Source organism: Pan troglodytes, chromosome 12 (genome assembly GCF_028858775.2).
Source record: "Pan troglodytes isolate AG18354 chromosome 12, NHGRI_mPanTro3-v2.0_pri, whole genome shotgun sequence".
NCBI classification, from domain to species: Eukaryota; Metazoa; Chordata; class Mammalia; order Primates; family Hominidae; genus Pan; species Pan troglodytes.
Window position 1 is genome coordinate 57,785,917 of NC_072410.2, and position 22,288 is coordinate 57,808,204.

General features: G+C 45.8%; 1 protein-coding gene across 16 annotated transcripts in view; it reads left to right on the plus strand.

Annotated features, from left to right (window-relative positions):
* The first annotated feature begins 563 nt into the window (after positions 1–563).
* The window catches only part of LOC134807896 (uncharacterized), a 57,255-nt gene continuing 35,530 nt past the window's right edge, over positions 564–22,288 (plus strand). For 9 of the 16 annotated variants that reach the window (XR_010149428.1, XR_010149426.1, XR_010149435.1 and 6 more), the window contains exon 1: positions 7,598–7,904. Coding sequence is in view for 6 of the 16 variants with exons in the window: in XM_063789769.1 (XP_063645839.1) it covers positions 7,876–7,904 (29 nt within the window). In the remaining 10 variants the exon portion in view is untranslated. Of the gene's footprint in view, positions 836–7,331; positions 7,905–22,288 lie in introns of those variants that run through there. The other 7 variants (XR_010149429.1, XR_010149427.1, XR_010149432.1 and 4 more) reach the window with 5 other exon arrangements.

Sequence of the window (22,288 nt, forward strand, 5' to 3'; positions counted from 1 at the left end):
ATCTGCTGTCTTTATGGATTTACCTGTACTGAATATTTCATATAAATGGAATCCTGGCCAGGTGTGGTGGGTCACACCTGTAGTCCCAGCACGTAGGGAGGTTGAGGCGGGAGGATCACTTAACCTCAGTTCAAGCGAGACCTTGTCTCTACTAAAATTCAAAAAAATAAATATTGAAAATAAAAAATAAATGGAATCCTACAGTGTGTGACCTTTTGTGCTTGGTGTCTCTAACTTAGCATTTGTTTGTTTATTTCTTTTTAAGACTGGGGAAAAGATGGGAAGAAGCCAGTAGAGAAGGGAGATGTTGAAAACACAGGAGGGAAAGAGGAGGTGAGCAATAGGATGCATCCCTGAGAATGTGCTAGAGGGGGTGGTTTGGGGGAAGCCCAGGACGGACTGCCTCTACACCTGCGAGGGCTGCCTCTCACGGAGGAAGCAGGAGCGATGAGGCAGATGCCGACAAGATCCTCCTGATAGGTTTGGTGGCAGCTGAGGGGATTTCCACCTAATGGTTTCTGTTTTTTTCTGCGAAATAAGAGCTTGACCATCTACTGAGAGGAGAGTAGTGGTATTGTAGGTTTGAAGAAAATGATGGTAATTGGAAATAGCTGCTGTGGAGAAAGGGAACAATCTTGCCGGGGAAATAGAGGAGGTTTTCTAGGCAATGTTGAGAGCCGAGTGAGGCTGGGGTCAGTGAATTCACAGTAACATAAATCTGTGGTGTGATCTGGTTTTATCTGCGGATCTCAGCAGCCTGGACGTGAGTGAGGTGTACGTGTCACATTTGGAGCCATGGCAACCATCCTGTGACCTGGAGGACAGAAGTCTAAAGGTAAAGTGAAAACACGAGGATGGCGGAGCAGAGGATGGTGGGCGTCCCTCAGGCTGTTCTGTGCACAGTAGTGAGGATGACTCTGTTCGGAAGTCAGAACTCATTGCTCCTCTCCTCAAAACCCACTGATGACTCCCTCCCTCTCCACGAATAAAATTCCAAATCCATAAAGCCCCATGTGATCTGACTCCCCACTGCCTCTTTGATCTCATCCTTTTACTCTCCCCCTCCCTCCCTCCAAGCCAACCTCTGGCTTCCTTGTTGATCCTTGAATGTTTCCAGCACGCTCCAGCCTCATGGCCTCTGCCCTGGCTGTTCTGCTTCACCTGGGATGCTCTCAGCCTGGAGTGATCTCAGCCCACACCTGGCCTGTTCACCCACTTGCTTCAGCTCCCTGTGTAAATGTCACCACCTTGGAGAGGCATTCTCTGACCACTGTCTTTCTAATGCACCCCCTTCTTAATCATTCTATTCCCTTTTCCTGCCTTATTGTTTTTCAGAGTGCATATTAGCACTTTACACTTTAAGGACTTGTTTATTCCCACACACACACTCTTACACTTCCTCATACTCACATGCACTCACACTCACACAAACTCTCACACTCATATGCACTCATGCTCCCTGATACATGCACACACACTCTCTCACTCACATGCTCACCTGCACTCACTCTCACACATGCACAAATGTGAACTTCCAGAGAGCAGCACCCTGGTCCATTCCCCGACACCTAGAGCAGCACCTGGCATCTAATAGGTATTCAACAAATCTTTATTGAATTAATTAATGAATTAAAAAAAAAAGCCAGGGGCTGGGTGTGGTGGCTCACGCCGGTAATCCCAGCACTTTCGGAGGCCAAGGCAAGCACATCACCTGAGGTCAGGAGTCCAAGACCAGCCTGACCAACATGGTGAAACCCTGTCTCTACTAAAAATACAAAATTAGCTGGGCATAGTGGTGCACGCCTATAATCCTAGCTACTCGAGAGGCTGAGGCAGGAGAATTGCTTGAATCCAGGAGGTGGAGTTTGCATGAGCCGAGACTGCGCCATTGCACTACAGCCTGGGCAACAAGAGCGAAACTCCATCTCAAAAAAATACAAAAATAAAAATAAAAAGCCAGCGTGCTTGATGTTATTGAGTCACTGAACTGACCCTGGAGCCACCCAGGCCCAGACTTTTTGTCATGGGAGAGTTGTCAACTGCCAGGTCCTGGGATAAAGCAGCTAAGGCTGAAGCAGGGGGGCAGGGCATGGGCACCCAGGATGGCACCCCTGGCACTCCGGTCAGAGCCCGCCCACTTCACCCATGGCCTGGCCCAGCTGGCCTGCCCCAGCCCTGCAGAGAAACTGAAACCAGAAATCTAGCTCTGAACCCTGGCCCCTCGCCTGTACGACAGCCCATGTGCTTGGTTCCTGCAAGAGAAAAATCCCACACTTCTCCAACCAGGACAAACCTGGTGTTTTCAGAACTTCCTGTCCCCAGGTTCACTGGTAGAGAATGGATTCAGTTGTAAATAGCAGGAATCTGAAAACAGCAGCTTCAGCAAATTAGGGGTTTAACTTTCCCAACCGCACAAGCCTAGACTAGAGGTGTGTGGGTCAGGGCAGGTGCAGCAGCTCTGTGCTCTCAGTGGCCCTGAGTCCTGTCGGTCTCTTTTCTGTCCTGAGCATGTGACCCTGATTCCCACTTTCCCAAGCAAAGCCAGGGTTCTGATAATGAGGAAGAGAGGTGACCACGGCCAGAGTGTAAGCCAGTGTTTTTATTTTTTTCTTTATTTGCCATGGAGCCTAGCTCTGTCACCTGGGCTGGGGTGCAGTGGCATGATCTCAGCTCACTGCAACCTCCGCCTCCTGTGTTCAAGCGATTCTCCTGCCTCAGCCCATGAGTAGCTGGGATTACAGCCATCATGCTCAGCTATTTGGTATTTTTAGTAGAGATGGGGTTTCACCATATTGGCCAGGCTGGTCTCAAACTCCTGACCTCAAGTGATCTGCCCACCTCAGGCCAGTGGTTTTCAAACTTTGCGTGCACTGGAGTTACCTGGAGGGCTTGTTCAAACTGAGATTTTGCTCCTCCTCTCAGTTTCCTCCCTCACCAGTTTCCCAGTGATGCCAGTGACCAGGGACCATTCTTTGAGAACTACTGGCAACTGGTGTTGTCTGCTACCCCAGGTGATGTCACCTGGAATGTAAGAGAAATATGCAGAGTGGGAAAGCTGGCCACTGACTTACTGGCTTATCCTTAGAGTGGTCACCATTGACTTACAGGGACAACCTCAGTGTAGCTAAGTCTCATCTTATTTGGCTGTGTCCTCCTTCAGCCCCCTCACTTCCAGCACTCCTCCCACCTTCCTCTGTTGCCCATACAAGAAACTGGCTTCAGGACTTTCTGGCCAAGTGTGTGTGTTTGCACAGAATGCTGAATCCAACTCCCAGGTGCCCAGAGAAGTCAGGACTGGGCTGCTCCTTGCAGACTTTTTGTGAGAGGCTCCAAGCTGCCCTTCCTGGCTAGCAGGCTCTTCTGGAGAAAGGATGTTTACCTTTCACAGGTGAGGGCAGAACTCATTGCCAGCTTTTGTTGTAAGTTTCTAAAGACACATGCTGCATGAATGTCTTAATGTCCTGCCCTAAGAAAAGTTTTCCGTGCGGACAGGTACCCACCTGTGCTTTTGTTGAAGAGGATATATATTTTTTAATTGAGATATAATTCACATACCATAAAACCATCTTTTAAAAATGTACGAATCAGAGGGGTTTTTAAAAGTATATCCATGGAGTTCTGTAACTATCACCACGAATTCCAGAACATTTTCATTACCCCATAAAGAAACCCCACACCCTTTAGCCATTACTCCCAAATTCCTGATCCCACAGCACTAGCCCCCAGCAAACAACCTTCTGTCTCTGTGGACCTGCCTATTCTGGACGTTTCATATAAATGGAGTCATGCAACATGGGAACATTTGTTTCTGGCTTCTTTCACTTAGCATAATGTTTTCAAGATTCATCCGTATTCTAGCTTGTGTTATTCTTTTTATGGCCAAATAATATTCCATTGCATGGATATATCACATTTTGTTTAACCATTCATCAGTTGATGGACATTTGAGTTGTTTTTTTTTCTGTTTGGCTATTACGGATAATTCTTCCATGAACTTTCATATGTGAGTTTTTGTGTGGAAACGTTTTCATTTCTCTTGGGTACATACTTAGGAGTGGAAGTGCTGGGCTATACTATATGGTATGTTAATCTGTTTTGCATTGCTATAAAGAAATACCTGAGGCTGGGTAATTTATAAAGAAAAGAGGTTTATTTGGCCCACAGTTCTGCAGCCTATACAAGCATAGCACTGGCATCTGCTCAGCTTCTGGTGAGGCCTCAGGAAGCTTTTACTCATGGCAGAAGGTGGAGGTGGAGCAGGTATGTCACATGGTGAGACAGTGAGCAGGAGAGACGAGGAGGTGCCAGGCTGTTTTTTAGCAATCAGATCTTGCCTTAACTAATAGAGTGAGAACTTGCCCATTACCATGGGGAGGGTACCAAGCAATTCATGAGGGATCCGCCCCCATGACCCAAACGCCTCCCACCAGGCCCCACCTCCAACACCAGGATCAAATTTCAACATGAGATTTGCAAGGAACAAACATCCAAACTATATCATATGATAACTCTAAGCTTAACTGCTGAAGGAACTGCCAGAATGTTTGTCAAAACTTCTGCATGATTTTACATTCTCCCAGCAGTGTATGAGGGTTCAACTTTCTCCATATCCTCGCTAACACCTGTTATTGTCTGTCTTTTTCATTGTGGCCATCCTAGTAGATATGAAGTGGTATCTCATTGTGGTTTTGATTGATGATGTTATTTTACAAGAATATGTCTGAATGGTACTCATGAGAGCTGTCTCCAAATATCTGAGGGCTTATTAGTTCTAAGGGGGGACTTATAAGTTGCTATGGTTGTGGGCCCAAAGTTGGAAGACTCTGCTCATCAAAAGGAGGCACAAATCACACAGCAAGTCAGCACCTCATGTGTGTTCAGCACTGTTGAAGTTAAACCATTAGGCTCGTACTTTGCGTCAGGCTTCTTGCTAAGTCCCAGGGATCTAATAAATCCCAAGCTCCTGGCAATCCTAGGATGCCTGCCTTGTTATCCCCATTTTAGGAATAAGGAAACCGAGGCTCCTCTAGGTTAAATCACTTGGCCAAGGTCACACTGAATAGGTCTGGGATTTGGACCCAGTTCTGCTAGACTCTAAACCCAGTGCACTTAGCCATTACACTCTACTATTGTGAAGGATATGGAAGCATAACATGTGAGGCTTGGTTTCAAACAGTTCAGTTGTAGGCACAAACCTAAAATGCATGAAATAGTGATGAATTAGAGGAAAACAGTGGATTATTAATTACTGAGGTATGGGGTGGTACCATTCTTGGAGGGAGCAGGAGTTTGTGTCAGTTAGCATTGACTAGATTATGTATCAGTAACAGATAATCCCAATATTATAGTGGCTTAAAGGAACAAAGATTTATTTCTCATGCTGCATGTCCGTTAGGAGTCCACAAGGGGGCTGTGCTTGTCAGAGTCACTCAGAGTGATGTCAAGATATCACTCAGAGTCACTCAAGCTGATGGAGCTTCCCTGCCTCCATTGTTGCTGGTTGCTTTGCCAGAATGAGCAAGATGAATGAATCTTGCACTAGCTCCTGTCTGGCAGTGACACACCTCAGTTCCATTCACCTTCGCTCACCAATGCAAATGATGTGGCCACACCCAACTTCAAGGGGGGAGGAAGTATAATCTTTCCATGTTCCAGGTGGAGTACTAAAAACACTTGGTGGACTGCACCAACAACCACCACCGAGTTTGTAGACAGAATCATGTAGGACTTGTGGGTATTGAGCACCAGTTCAAGCCAAGGGCAAAATGAAGTCTCCATTTTTACACAGAAGAATCTAGGCCTGCAAATAAACAGGTCAGTGAACTATCCACTAGGAAACTCACTGGAATACAAGAACATTTATTCATTACTCTAGCAACACCAAGAGATGGTGCCCCATGCATGGACAAGCAGGGACCACCTTGGTTCCACCTTCCTGCGGAACAGTCGTCTATCAGCTTGCATGGTATTCTTTCCTTAATGTGACATTTTCATATGAAAAAGCCCTTGTTTTCAGCAGCAACCCAGTTAGGTCTCTTTGGTTATTTTTGCATTGTGTACCTCCCATCACACGTTAGGGTTGGACAAAGATCCAGGAAGCCAGGCTTGGAAGAGAGGCTGTCTGAGTCTTGACCTACCTGCTGCTGCCTGGAGAGGCAGGGCTCCCCTACAATATCCAACCTGCTCTCCTGGTTGACCAGCACTCCCTGGGAAAGGTTAGTGGCATACACACAGCCCTGGGCAGCAAAGTAGAGACTGAATTGAAACAGATACTAACTAAAATAAGACCTGTCCATTATTGTATCGATCTGTGCTTTTCAGCTTTTTAAAAACAATATCTTCTTCAGATTGACATACAAGTCTCAAAGGTCATCCCTGACCCAAGGTTCTGATACATGAAGAAGCATCTCTCTTGTCTGTGTGTCCCCACTTGCCATGAGTATTTTTTTTTTTTTTGAGATGGAGTCTTGCTCTGTCACCAGGCTGGAGTGCAGTGGTGCGATCTCGGCTCACTGCAACCTCTGCCTCTCAGGTTCAAGCGATTCCCCTGCCTCAGCCTCTCGAGTAGCTGGGACTATAGGCGTGTGCCACCACACCCAGCTAATTTTTGTATTTTTAGTAGAGTCAGGGTTTCACCATGTTGGCCAGGATGATCTCGCTCTCTTGACCTCGTGATCCACCCATCTTGGCCTCCCAAAGGGCTGGGATTATAGGCGTGAGCCACTGCAACCAGCCAAGAGTATTTTACTGAATTTTACTTTCTATACTTTTGTCAGAAAATAAAAATTTCCAAATATAAAATTGTTATTATTTATAATTATTAATTATATTAAAATTGAATCTTCCTTTTAAAAACACTCATGTTCCTGTGAACCAGCAAGTACATCACTCCCTTGGGCTAGAGCCCCCAGTTGAGACTCGATGAACTCCAGCAGAGACTCTGACGAAGGAGTGACACAGTGTGTTGGGTCAGAGAGAAATGTGAAGCCCAGCAAACATATGTTCAAATCCAGATGCCACCATTCAGTGAACATGCACCCCGAGCAACTTTCCAGGGCTTATTTTCTTTGTCTATAAAATGGGAACAACAGGTACAGTACCATCTAGTCCATGGGGGTCACCAGAAGAAACTAGAAGATGTAACACACAAGGAACATTTAGAAGCAAGCATGTAACAAACACTCAGCAAATGGCGACCACATTATAACTTGTCCACCCAAATAGATATGACCAGTGGTAACACGGAACTGAGAATTTTCACAATGTACTATTTTTACATCTTAATTTCTTTGGGCTTCTCTGCTTCCTCTTTTTAAAAAAGCTTACTACCCACTTGTTTTTCTGGAAGGGGATGAACACAGATAAAAAGAGAGTTTAAGAACTCTTCATGGAAAGATAGCCAAACCACTAAAATACTATTTCAACAGAGGAGGTCACAGAATGGTGGAATGGTAGATCTGTAGGACTAAAGGAGACCTCAGATTTGTCACTCTTATCTGACTCATGAAACTGAGACCCAGAGAGGTGAAAGGGTGTGCTCGGTCCGGTAGCTGTGTTGCAGACTATGTGAATGGCACCTCTTGGTGTCATGCAATGCATAACAACCACCTGTGCAGCCTCATGGCCCTGCACAACCTCCTGACCACAGCGATGGAATAAAGTGGTCCAGTCAGGGGCATTTTCAGCCTCTGGGGATGTTGATATAGTAACTCCTCCTCTTTTCCCATACCCTGAAAAAATGCAGCCCAAGAAGCTGCCGATGTTCTTACAGCTGTGAGGGGAGGGGCTGCCCAAGGAGAGAGGTAACCTAGAGTTGAGAGATGGAGGAAGAGATACAGAATCTGGATGGCTATGCTCTGATCCTGTAATCCGACTATGCCTGAATGTGGATCTACTTTCCAAAGGTAGGGTGCTTTTCGTTTGTTTGAGCCATCTGGTGTCAGATGTTCTGTCACTTACTACCTTGTTATAATTAATAGAGGAGCTCAAAGAGCTAAAAATATCTAAGGAGGAAGAGTTCAGGTTGCAAAGCCTTCCTAGACAAGGTTGCTTCAAAGGAAGGTCTGAAAGGAAGAATGGAAGGCAGGCAGGCTGCAAAGGGAGAGAAAATTCAGGGAAGGAGAAGACCGGGAACAGAGGCCTGAGATATGAGAGCCTGGTACTATGGACTGGACGCTTGTGCCTCCCCCCTTTCCCCTAATTGACTTGTTGAAGCCCAGTCCCCAGTGTGATGGCATTAGGTGGTGTGGCCTCTGGAAAGTAATTAGGCCATGAGGGTGAATCCCTCATGAACGGGATTAGTGTCTTCATGAAAAGACAGGAGAGAGCTTGCTTTCTATCCTCTCTGCCATGTGAGGACACAACGAGAAAATGGTCATCTGCAAACTAGGAAGAGGTCCCTTACCAGAGCCGACCATGCTGGCGCCCTGATCTGACTTCCCGGCCTCTAGAACAGTGAGAAATAAATCTCTGTTGTCTAAGCCACCCAGTATATAGTCATTTATAACAGCACAGAGTGACTGAGACACCTGGGGTGGGGGTGTTTGGGGAATCATATTTAATTAAGCCCATTTGGTTAGAGTGTTGGATATCCAAAGCAGGTAACGGGGGTTAGGATTAAAGATGTAGGTTCCTACCAGTCTGTGAGTTTGTTCTTTTGTATTTTGGATAATAATTCAGCAAGAGAGGAGGGATGAGAATGAAAGGAGAGAACTGGTTGCGAGACTATTGGTAATTTTTGAAGTATGAGAGTCCATGGCTTCTAAGGTGACCAACTGTTCTGATTTGCCCGGGACTGAGGAATTTCCCAGGATGTGGGACTTTCAGTGCTAAAACTGAACAGTTCCATGCAAATGGGGATGATTGATCACCCTGAAACATCACCCAAACCATAAAGGAAGATATCGATAGATTTCATTCCATAAAAAATAACATGTGAATGAAAAAAATAGAAAATAGTCTGAATGCATCTAAACTGTTTTTCTCTAGAAAAAAATTAAAATAAATGACTCTCTCTTTGGGACTCAAGCCATTTAGTGACATTGCCCTCCATTTCCTGATTGCCAGTATCCAACCTCCTTGTGCCTGAACCCCATCAGTACTAGGAGCCCTGTCACCTATGAATTCCCAAGTTCCTACATCTCACTTTAGCCAAAATCATCCATGTTTGCAGCACTCTCTTGCCTGTCATGGCCCTCCAACCTCCTGGAGCCCTCTGACTCCTCCATTGTTGCTCTTTCTTTCTTCTGTCTTCCTTCTCTAGCTAGTCAAGATCACCTAATCAGTCACTTCAAATAACTTGGTCGATATCATACCCTGTGGTCCTCTGCACTTGGCAAAATTCTGGACTCCAGATCAATTCCACGATCTATCCACCTTCTGCACAAAGGATGTAGAAAAACCGCAGATGAATTCTCAACTGCAGACCAATGCTTCTTTATATTCTTCTCTCCCACTTCCCACACAACTTTGAGCCCCTGCTCTACCACTGAACTAGCTGTGTGATTTGGGGCAAGTTGCTTCATCTCTCTGGGTCACCGTTTTCTCACCCAAAAAGTGAGATGTTGTAAGGAATAACTGAGTTAGTTCGCGTAAAATGCTAAGCACAGGCAATGGCATGTAATAAGTACCTCATAAATGTTGGCTTTTACTGATGCTAGGATTTTGAATGCACACTTAGAGGGGTTAAATCAGTGTGTCAGGAAGTAGCAGGTCATAGCATTGTGATGTTTGACAAATAAATCACACAGGACACTAAACTGTGCAAAATTTTACTTCTGCAAAGATTTAATTCCACATTTCACCAAAGATGATGCTTTGGTCATCAGTCAATGATGAAGGCATCTTGACTAATGATCCCTTATGATCATTAGTCATAAGGGAAATGCAAATTAAAGCCACAATATACCACTATGCATATGTTACAATGTCTAAAGTTTAAAAGACTGATCATCCCAAATTTTGGCAAGAATGTGAAGAAACAAGAACTCTCATACCCTGCTAGTGGGAATGGAAAACATTTGAAAGAACAGTTTACTGTTTCTTTTTCATTTTTTGGCACTTTCTTAATATGCTAGATAAATATCTACCATAAGATCCAACTATTCCACTCCTAGGTATTTACCCAAAAGATGAGAAAAGTGTAGGTCCACACAAAGATTTGTACACAAATGTTCACAGCAGCATTATCTATAATGGCCCCAAAACTGGAAACAAGCCAACTGTCCCTTAACAGGGACATGGATGGATAAACAAATTGCATTGTATTCATACAGTGGACATAGTCCTCAATAACAAAAAGGAATGAAGTATTGATACAACACAACATGGATGAATCACAAAATTATATTGAGTGAATGAAGCCAGGAAAAATAGGACATATGGCTTAATTTCATTTATATAAAATTCTAGAAAATGGAAACTCATTTATGGTGACAGTAGGCAGTTCAGTTATTGCCTGGGAAATGAGGAGGGACAGGTGAAAAAGGGCAGGAGTGAGAAATTACAAATGGGCTTGAGAAAACTTTCTGGGGTGATAGATACATTATCTTGATTGTGGTGATGGTTTCACTGGTGTATAAATATGTCAAAACATGTTGAATTGCATACTTCAAATATATGTAGTTTGTTGTATGCCAGTTGTACTTCAAGAAAGCTATTACAAAATGACTTTTGCAGATTAAGAGTCTCAGCTCTTAGAGATGTCAGCTGCAAAAAGGGAACCCAGTTGACTTGGATAGGAAATGCATGTCACCATATTGCTTAGACACCACCAAACTAGTGAAATAGCTTAAAGGGATCTGATATGAATAAATGTATAATTACTGTTTGGAAGATATTTGTTGTAGTTTATTATTTTATAGTTGCATCCAGAATAAGAAACCATGAAGACACATATAAATATTTTCCAGTGCTAAAATATTTGCCTCTTGAGCAGGGTTGAGTGGATTATTAAGAATTCCAAACAATAATTACACATTAGTTTAAATATAAGCCTAGGACTAAAAAGAAATATATCTCAAAAAGATAAAATGAAACAAGCAAATGTTCACAATGGCAATTAGCACCAATTTAGTAAAAGAGAAGGACAGTCCATATTCCTTAAAGGGAAGCCAATTCCTGAGGCTTTCTCCCCACATTCATCAAGGCTGCTGAAGAGGGCATTTCCCAAAGAACAGCAGCCTCCAATGAGTGCCTGGCCATGTGAGAGAAATTATAAGTAGATGGCTGCTAGGACGTTGTTTTTCCCAAAGGGGAAATTGTGCCAAACCCAAGTGGGAGAAGGCAGCCAAGAAAAAGAGAGCAGGCTCACCACAATGTAAAGCAGCAAAAAAGGAAAAGTGCCCAGGTCACAGTGACTCTCTCACTGTCAGACTAATAACTGTCATTTCTTGCTGCTGTCAGTAAGACTTTTCTCCAGCAGCAATCCCCTACCTACCAATTTTCTTTCCTAATCTTGGGCCAGAATCCCCTAAGATATATGGAACATTTTACTAGGAAATAGTACCAGATTTCCCTAAAGAATTAAAAACCTAAAACCCAAAAGGAGTAGGGTGATCAGGCAAGTGGAATAACTATAACAAATAACTAAATATAAGAAATAGCCAGGTGTGGTGGCTCAGGAGTGTGAGGCTGCCATGAGCTATAATTGTGCCACTGTATCCAGAGCCTGGGCAACAGAGCAAGACCCTGTTTCTGGGGGGTAATGGGGGGAAGGAATGTATACAGAGGCCAGACGTGGTGGCTCATGCCTGTAATCTCAGCACTTTGGGAGGCTGAGATTGGTGGATCAACCTCTGAGTTGGTGGAGTTTTCAAATGCCCCTTGGAACTGACATAAATGTTTCCTACAGAAGAAGAAAGGCAAGGAAGAGTTGAGGCTCTAGCTAGCCCTGTGGCTGTGGGCGAGCTACCCGGCCTTTTCAAGCCTCAGTTTCCTTGCCTGTCAAATGGGATTGTTAATGGCTACCTCACAGAGTTGCTGAGATGCTAAGAGCCCTGAAAGTGTTTTGCAAAAGCCAAAGCATTTTACCAACGTGGAAAATTAGCACCATCTGTGGGTCTATGGAAAATCAGACAGAACTTTGATATACTGTTTATACCAGGTTTCTTGATACTTTTTAAACAATATCCTGGGCTGGTTGGGGTAGCTCACGCCTATAATTCCACAATTTTGGGAGGTCAAGGCAGGAGGATTGCTTGAGCCCAGAATTCGAGACCAGCCTGGGCAACATAATGAGACCTCATGTCTATGAAAATTAAAAAATAAAAAAACACAAAAAAACCACCAACCAAGAATATTATGCAAAGCTTTAATTTCGGCCCATTGCATTATGAAAACAAGTAGACATTTGTCTTGCTTCCCAGTTGTACAAATTTCTGCCTCCCTTGAGATCTTGATTTATCTGTCCCCTTTACCCCACCCACCATCATGTGTCTAAGGAGATGACAATGACAACCCAACTGAGGAGGCTGGACCCAAGGACTAAACTGTGGTTGGCCTTAAGGTCTGACTGGAAGCCAGCAGTTCCTGGCTCCTCACCCCTTTTGCCTCTCCTCCCCAGAGCTGAAGCCACATGTATTAGTCCTTTCTCACACTGCCATAAATAACTACCTGAGGCTGGGTAATTTATGAAGAAAAGAGGTTTAATCAACTCAAGTTCCACAGATTTGACAGGAAGCATGGCTGGGAGGCCTCAAGAAACTACTTACAATCATGGCGGAAGGTGAAAGGGAAGCAGGTACATCTTACCATGGCAGAGCAGGAGAGAGAGAGAGCACGAAGCGGGTAGTGCCACGCACTTTTAAACCATCAGATCTTGTGAGAACTCACATACTATCACAAGAACAGCAAGGGGGAAACTGCCCCTATGATCCAATCACCTCCCACCAGGTCTTTCCCCCAACGCTGGGGATTACAATTCAACATGAAATTTGGGTGGGGACACAGAGTTAAACCACATCATTCTGCCCCTGGCCCCTCCCAAATCTCATATCCTTCTCACATTTCAAAACCAATCAGGCCTTCCTAAGAGTCTTCCAAAGTCTTCACTCATTCCAGCATCAACTCAAAAGTCCAAGTCCAAAGTCTCATCAGAGACAAGGCCAGTCCTATCCGCCTATGAGACCGTAAAATCAAAAACAAGTTAGTTACTTCCAAGATAAAATGGGGGTACAGGCATTGGGTAAATGCACCCATTCCAAATGGGAGAAGTTGGCCAAAACAAAGGGGCTACAGGCCCCATGCAATTTTAAAACCCATCAGGACAGTCATTAAATCTTTTTTTTTTTTTTCCGAGGCAAGGTCTAGCTCCATCACCTATGATGGGGTGCAGTGGCACGATCTTGGCTCACAGCCTCTGCCTCCAGGGCTCAAGCCATCCTCCTACCTCAGCCTCCCAAGTAGCTTGGACCACAGGTACACACCACCACGCCCAGCTAATTTTTTTTTTTTTTTTTAAAGAGACAGGGTTTTGCCATGCTGCCCAGGCTGGTCTCAAACTTGTGAGCTCAAGTGATCCACCACCTTGGACTCCCAAAGTGCTGGGATCACAGGTGTGAGCCACTGTGCCCAGCTGATTAAATCTTAAAGCTCCAAAATAATCTTCTTTGACTCCATGTCTCATATCCACGCCATGCTGATGTAAGAGGTGGGCTCCCATGTGCCATGTCCCAAGGCTGCACAGAGCAGCTGGGCCCTGGGCCTGGCCCATAAAACCATTTTTCCCTCCTAGGCCTCTGGGCTTGTGATACAAGGGGCTGCTGTGAAGGTCTCTGACATGCACATGAGATATTTTCCCCATTGTCTTGGCAATTAACATTTGGCTCCTCTTTACTTATGCAAATTTCTGTAGCTGGTTTGAATTTCTCCCCAGAAAATGGGTTTTTCTTTTCTACTGCATGGTCAGGCTTCAAATTTTCCAAACTTTTATGCTCTACTTCACTTTTAAATGTAAGTTCCAATTTCAAACCATCTCTTTCTCTATGCATATCAGCATACACTTTTAGAAACAGCCAGGTCACATCTTGAATGCTTTGCCGCTTAGAAATTTCTTCTACCAGATATCATATGTCATCACTTCCAAATGGAACGTCCCACAGATCTCTAGGGCAGGGGCAAAACGCCACCAGTCTCTTTGCTAAAGCATAGTAAGAGTGACCTTTACTCCAGTTCCCAGTAAATTTCTCATCTCCATCTGAGACCACCTCAGCCTGGACTTCGTTGTCCATATCACTATCAGCATTTTGGTCAAAACCACTCAACAAGTCTCTAGGAAGTTTCTAACTTTCCACATCTTCCTGTCTTCTTCTGAACCCTCCAAACTCTTCCAACCTTTGCATGTTACCCAATTCCAAAGTCACTTTGTCATTTTTAGGTATTTCTATAGCAGTGCCTGACTCCCAGTACCAATTTTCTGTATTAGTTCATTCTCACACTGCTATGAAGAACTACCTGAGACTGGTGATTGAATCATGGGGGTGGACTCCCACCAGGCCCCGCCCGCAACATGTGGGGATTGCAATTTGAGATGAGATTTGGGTGGGGACACAGAGCCAAACCATACCACCACAGCATTCCATCTCTGGTCCCAGCCAACTGCAGACTCTCAGGCTTTCATGCTGCATCCCTAGTATCTGCCTGTTCCAGTATCTTGAATGCTCATTCAGGTTGTAAGCAAATACCTATGCAGTCCTTGTTCCTGAGGCTCAGTCATCATAACTTGCCCAGAAGCTCGGGGCACTTAGGATGGGGTTCCTGCCTTGCCTTTTCCAAACACAGTTCATTTCCCCTATCCTTGCTACAAGAATGGGTCTCCCCCAAAATTCAGGCCACATGTCCAGGCTGTTGTCCTCTCTGCAGACATGCCTGATGAGCTGACCTGTGAGGACCTCTGAATAAATCAGGGATTCTCAGCCTCAGCACTGTTGACATTTTAGTGGGATAATTCTTCCCTGGGGGCATGTGGCTGTCCTGGGCATCGCAGAATGTTTACCAGCACCCTTGCCCTCTACCCACTGGATGCCAGTAGCACCCCTCACCCAAGATGTGAGAACCCAGCCTGGATGTGAGACATGGAGTCAAAGAAGATTATTTTGGAGCTTTAAGATTTAATCAGCTGGGCACAGTGGCTCACACCTGTGATCCCAGCACTTTGGGAGTCCAAGGTGGTGGATCACTTGAGCTCATAAGTTTGAGACCAGCCTGGGCAGCATGGCAAAACCGTTGTCTCTATTAAAAAAAAAAAAATTAGCTGGGCATGGTGGTGTGTACCTGTGGTCCAAGCTACTTGGGAGGCTGAGGTAGGAGGATGGCTTGAGCCCTGGAGGCAGAGGCTGTGAGCCAAGATTGTGCCACTGCACCCCATCATAGGTGACGGAGCCAGAGCTTGCCCAGACATTGCCAACACTGTCCCCAATGGAGAGTCACAAGATGAGGCTTCCTCTGAGAGCCCCTGTTGCTGCCTCCTGGAGACCTGTTACTGTCGGTTGGAGCCCCCAGTTGCCCCATGAATAGCTTCCACCTCTCATCAGTAAGCACAGTTTCAGAGACTGATCAGCTGGCCTTCCACTCTGGGACATTTGTTGAATTTTTGGCCACCCAGCCTTGACCCCACTTCCTGAGTTTGGGACCACCCCGTTCAACATGGTGAGAGGCAAAGTCGGCTTTGTGTTAGGCAAAGACCCCTGCTGAGGTAAGGCACACTCTCTCGAAGCTTCCCTTGTGGTTAAGGCTTGGCTGGTTGGAGGCACTCACCTCAGACTTCAGGTTGGTGGGGATCTACTTTACCAGTGGCCACAGGGGCAGTCACCACAACCAGACCCAGTGATACCAGAACAAGCTACCTCCAGGGGTGTGACGTGGGCTCCGGTCCCATGACCTCCCTCCTTCTTCCCCATTTTGCAGACACAGTTCTGTCTTCCCACCATCGTGTGGCCACCCAGTATCCTCTCACTAAGTTTCTTTTCTGCCTGACTTAGCCAGCACCGGCTTCTACGGTTGTATGTAGGTTGCTAAGGATTATCACCTCTTCTTCCCCATCCCCATCTGTGGGTCTGACCCCCATGGTGACCCATCTCTTCTGAATCTCTCCTCTCACAGTTGGCCTTCATGTCTAGACAGGTCCTTGGAGGATGGAAATACCTTTTTGTTCCAACTATCTGTGTTATAACCCTTCTAGAGGCCAGGCACGGTGGCTCACACCTGTAATCCCAGCACTTTGGGAGGCCAAGGCAGGGAATCACCTGAGGTCGGGAGTTCGAGACCAGCCTGACCAATATGGTGAAACTCCATCTCTACTAAAAATACAAAAATTGGCCTGGCGTGGTGGCACGTCCCTGTCATCCCAGCTATTCGGGAGGCTGAGGCAGGAGAACTGTTTGAACCTGGGAGGCAGAGGTTGCAGTGAGCTGAGATTGAGCCACTGCACTCCAGCCTGGGCAACAGAGGGAGACCCTGTCTCAAAAAAAACAAAAATACAAAAAACAAAAAACTCTTCTAGACATAGGCAGCTCTTACCTCACAAGCATCTGGTTTACAAGGGAGCATCCACTCACCATCATCACTAGTGTGTGGGCTGCTGCAGAAACTTCTGGAAGAGGTTTCTCTGTTAGTCTAGTGTGGCATTTTGGCCTGTGGTCTTACTTCCACAAAACTTAGAAAATGATGTGTGAAAACAGCACTGAGAGGTGAGTGAGTTGTCTGAAGGCCACACACCTGGCTAGGGCTGAGTCCGTGGCAGGAACTGAGCTGCAGGGTCTCAGCCAGGCCACCTGCCTTCCCTAGTCCTTGCTGAGCCACTAGGACTAGCAAACAGTTCAGCAACAAAGTTAAAGGGTGCACTAGGCCGGAAAAATTGACCTGGTTTAAATTTTGGCAAGAATGGAGGCAGGGACTCAGCTAAGGTTGCCTTTCCTTTGTTTACCACTACCCTAGCCAACAAGCAGCACTGGGACGTCAAAGGTCCTGGGAGCATTGTGTGTGGTTCCCTTGCACGTAGCGGAACGAGATCAATATCTGTTGAGAGGAAGGTGATGAGGCAGGAGCCTCCTGCCCGTGCTCCTCAACCATTACCTGGGTAGCTGCTAAATGACCTGATAAACACACTGAGCTCTGAGACCTTGGGGCTTTGAGATAAAGACAGGACTGGTTCTAGTGGCCCAGGGGTCCGGGTTTCTTTCTAGAAGCATATGTGTCTCCAGTAGCTGTCTGGGGAAGCTGCTGGGTTTTGTAAGGGGCATTGCAGGGAGATCACAGGGGAGCGGCTACTTGAAAGGCTTCGAGAACAAAATCAATACGGGCCCTGCAAGCCAAGATTTCACAGCAAATTTTAGCTATTTGCTGCTGCTGACCTGGAAAGAGTTGAGAGGGGGCGCCAGTTGCCTTTGCGGGAGGGGAAGGCTGTTGGCAAAACCTGAGGTCAATGACCTCAATAGGAAGTAATAATAATAGGAGACCAGTAAAATTAGCTTCCTAGGGGCTGCTGATTGGCTACAAATTACCAGGCACCGCACATACGGCTACAGCATGAACCTCCAAAACAAGCCAGTGGAAGCCAATGGGGAAGGACATGTGACTTGCCCAAGGTCACCCAGCTGGCAAGGGTGAGAGCTGGGATTCCAACCCATTTTGCTGCACTTCGGAGCCCGGTCCCTGTCCACACCACACCACCACCTCCCAAGGATAACGAGAACATGACCTAGACTCTATGTGAAGGCACAGTATGTACATCTTAGGTTTCCAGAGAACAGACTTGAAACATTCTGCTGTGTTAATAAAAACTTACTTTCTCACCTTGCAAAATTGGCAACGGCTCTGCTCACCCCAACCACAGTCAGCCCCTGCTGATGGCTTTCCCAAAGACATTCCCACACCCCCAAGTCCAGGGGGAGGTTTGTGTCTCCCTCTCTACAGCAGATCCACTAGCATCCCTAGGGAGAATCTAATGAAACAGGAGATGGGTATTTAGCTATGCATTTTTCTTTCTTTTTTTATATTTATTTTTTGAGACATGATCTTTCTCTGTCACCCAGGTTGGAGTGCAGTGGCATGAATATGGCTCAGTGCAGCCTTGAACTCCTGGACTCAGTGATCCTGGACTCAGTATTTAGCTATGCATTTTTCTTTCTTTTTTTATATTTATTTTTTTGAGACAAGATCTTTCTCTGTCACCCAGGTTGGAGTGCAGTGGCATGAACATGGCTTGAACTCCTGGACTCAGTGATCCTCCCACCTCGGTCTCCTGAGTAGCTGGGACCACAGGTGCTCACCACCACACCTGGCTAATTTTTTTATTTTTAGTAGTAATTTTTTAATTTTTAATTTTAGTAAAAAACATTTTAAAATTAATTTTTAGTAGTAATTTTAATTTTAAAAATTAAAACTAATTTTTTAATTTTTAGTAATTTTAATTCTTTAGCAAGAGATGCAGTCTTGATCTGTTGCCCAGGATGGTCTTGAACTCCTGGGCTCAAGTAATCCTCCTGCCTTGGCCTCCCAAGGTGCTGGGATTACAGGTGTGAGCTGCCACGCCCAGCCTAGTTGTGTACTTTTCTCAAGAGTGGCTACCTGATTTGGCTTAGTCTAATTTCTCCCAAGCCCTGTGGCAAGGGGACAGCATAATCATGTTAAAGTGTACATTGGAGTTAAACTTTATTTCTCCAAGGCCCTCACATTATTTCATAAAAAAGCAGTTGCAGAACCATATGTACGGTATAATCCTGTTTCTGTAAAAATAAAATCTCTATAAATTCATGTGTGTTCATAAGAAATAACCTGAGAGGTTGCTCAGTAAATTGCTAACAGTAGTTGGCTCTGGGGAGCAGGATCAAGGCTGTGCTGTGTCTGTGGAAAGGGCCCTTACACTTTTTCCTTTATTTTTATTTCGTAGTTTTTCAGAGACAGAGTCTCACTGTGTCACCCAGGCTGGAGTGCAGTGGCATGATCATAGCTCATTGCAGCCTTGACCTCCTGGGCTCAAGTGATTCTCCAACTTCAGCCTCTCAAGTAGCTGGGACCACAGATGCATGCCACCACACCTGGCCCATTTTCTAGAATGTTATCTGAATGGAATAATATAGTACATATTCCTTTTATCTTGCTTCTTTCACTCAGTGTAGTTTTTCTGCAATTCATCCATATCGTTGAATGTATCAATAGTTCATTCCTTTTTAATTTCTGAGAGTATTTCATTGAATGGAAACATCTCAATTTGTTTATCCATTCACTTGTTGGTGGACATTTGGGTTGTTTTCAGTTTTTAGCCATTACTAATTAAGCTGTTATGAACATTATTGTACAAGTCTTTCTATGGCCATATATTACCTTGGGTGAATACAGTAAATACCTAGGAGTGGAATGGCTGGGTTATCAGTGCGTGTATGTTTCTCAATTTAAGAAACTGCATAACTGTTTTCAAAGTAGTTGCACCATTCTGCATTACTATCTTCATTAATAAAGCATTTTTTTTAAATGGCTTTACTGGTATTCATTGACCTTTACAATATAAACTATATAAGCTTTCCCCAGTTTCAGAGTTTGGGGTGGAATTTGGGAGACAGCTGAATCTTCTTCATAATAAAGGGAAAGAACTGAAGGTGGTGATGTAGGGTGTGGCCCCTGTATGGAGCCAGGAATCTGCACCCAAGTGGCAGAAACACAGACAATAAAAAGACCCAGGCCGGGCGCGGTGGCTCACGCCTGTAATCCCAGCACTTTGGGAGGCCGAGGCAGGCGGATCATAAGGTCTGGAGATCAAGACCATCCTGGCTAACACGGTGAAACCCTGTCTCTACTAAAAATACAAAAAATTATTGGTCGTAGTGGCACGTGCCTGTAGTCTCAGCTGCTTGGGAGGCTGAGGCAGGAGAATCGCTTGAACCTGGGAGGCGGAGGTTGCAGTGAGCCGAGATCACGCCACTGAGCTCCAGCCTGGGCAACAGAGCAAGACTCTGTCTCAAAAAAAAAAAAAAAGAAAGACCCAGTGGACTGGGCACAGTGGTTCACATCTGTAATCCCAGCACTTTGGGAGGTTGAGGGGGGGCGGATGGCTTGAGCTCAAGAGTTTGAGACCAGCCTGGGCAACATGGCAAAACCCCGTTTGTACAAAAAATTAGCCAGGCATGGTGGTGCATGCCTGTGTTCTCAGCTACTTGGGAGGCTGAGGTGGGAGGATCACCCGAGACCAGGGAGGTCGAGGTTGCAGTGAGCCAAGATAGCATCACTACACTCCAGCCTGGGCGACAGAGCGAGACCCTGTCTCAAAACAAAAACACAAAAAGATCCAGTGACTGTGTGGCCATGAATGGACTTGGGAAGAATGAAAATGAGTCCTGTGGGGTCCTATGGCTGTGTGGGATGTGGGCTGTGCTACATAAAGACCCCTCCTCAATTGCTACCATGAAGTCTCCAGTGAAGTCTCCTTTACTCACCCACACTTTTGCATGTGTGAATTCTGTTGGCCAGTGTTTCCCAAACTTCAGATAAGCACTTATCCTATAGCCTATTATTGTTCTCCAAATCAACTCACCTTACTTTTACCAAGTTTATTTTATCTTCATCTCAACCTTATAAAGATAGCTATTCCTTAAAACTATTTAGACTTAAAACATTAGCTTCTGGCCTCCCTTACTCATCTCATGGCCCACCAGTGGGCCTCACTGCACTGCTTGGGAAACTAGGTTTCAGGGGAACTCAAAGAAGGCCCAGAGCCTGGCAGCTGCATACACAGGCCCACTACACATATGTGAGATGTGCTTTGACATCTGCATGTTTTCCCCATTGTGAGGATGTGGGCTCCCATTCAAGCTTGGTGCTGAGCCTGGCACATCCTGAGTGGGCCACATACTCTTTTTAAAAGAATGGCAAAGCTCACGACTCATGGCCAGGCAGTATATGATCAGTGCCATACATGCAGAGGCCCTGGTGCCTGAGGAACTCAGAGGAGGACCCAGGCTTGTTCTTAGGACACTCTCTCTGGTCATGAGTGTTCCCATCAGCCTGTATCAACCAGTGGGGGTCCCATCTGAGTTGTCCACCCTCCCTCTGAAATGTCCAACACCCCCATCAGAATCATCCAGACCTCTGCTGTTTCCTATTTCTAGGGGGAAGTGACTCTGCTTTGGACTGGTGGCATCAGGCAAAAAGAGTGCTCTCCGCAGGTTTGGTGCCACAAGTGGGACTAAGCAGGGTCTTGAGGGTCTTAATCACCCTTCTCAGGACACAGCAAGAGTTATGAATTAAGAGCCTGGAGGGAAGTGGGGACTTTAACTTGGGAATAACCCTGGCTCCTGCCCTGTAGCCACTTTTCCTGTCCACATGGGGTTTCAGGCTGACAAGTCCCCTGACAGGGCCCAAGGGGGACTTAAGAGGTTCCTAAGAGTGCTGAGGGTGTCACCATGGGTGGGGTGTTAAAGGAACTTCCTCTGGAGTGATGTCCTTCTCTTGAACTAGGAGTATCTAATTTGGTCCAGGTGAGCTTTTCAGTTTAGGGTAGTGAAGGGCGGTCCCTGGATCAGAAGCATCAGCATCACCTGGGAGCTTGTTTGGAATGCAAATTATTCAGGCCAGACCTCCCACTGAATTGAAAATTCTGAGACTATGGCCAAGCAATCAAGCCTCCCCAGGTGACTGTGAGGTAGGCTCAAGTTTGAGAAACTTTAGAAATCGACTCCTTAAAAAATCCCAGCCAGAAACGGCGGGTCATACCTGTAATCCCAGCACTTTGGGAGACTGAGATGGGAGGATCCCTTGAGCCCAGGAGTTTGAGACCAGCCTGGGCAACATAGGGAGGCTCCCATCTCTACCAAAAATAAAAAATTAGCCGAGCATGGTGGCACATGCCTGTGGCCCCTGTTACTCAGGAGGCTGAGATGGGAGGATTGCTTGAGCCAGGGAGGTCGAGGCTGCAGTGAGCTGTGATTGCACCACTGCACTCCAGCCTGAGAACAGAGCAAGACCCTGTTTCAAAACATTAAAAATCCTCTCTGTCTCTCCTTCTCACACCCACACCTCCCACAGGCTCCCCACCCCTACTCCCCGCCCACACACACAGCCATATACTTGGCCAGCAAAGGGCTGTAGTTTGAACATGTGGTTCAAGGAACACAAGTCGTTGCACAGCTGATACAGAAAATCCGAAACTTCCCTGCCCCCAGCCCTCCATCAGGAGTCTCCGGCTTCCACGACCACTTTCACACAGCCCTTATTGAACTCTTGGTTCGACCCTTACTTTTGCATTCCAACTGGATACAAAGCTGAGGACTGTTTTCCTATTATCTGCCAGATGAATGCT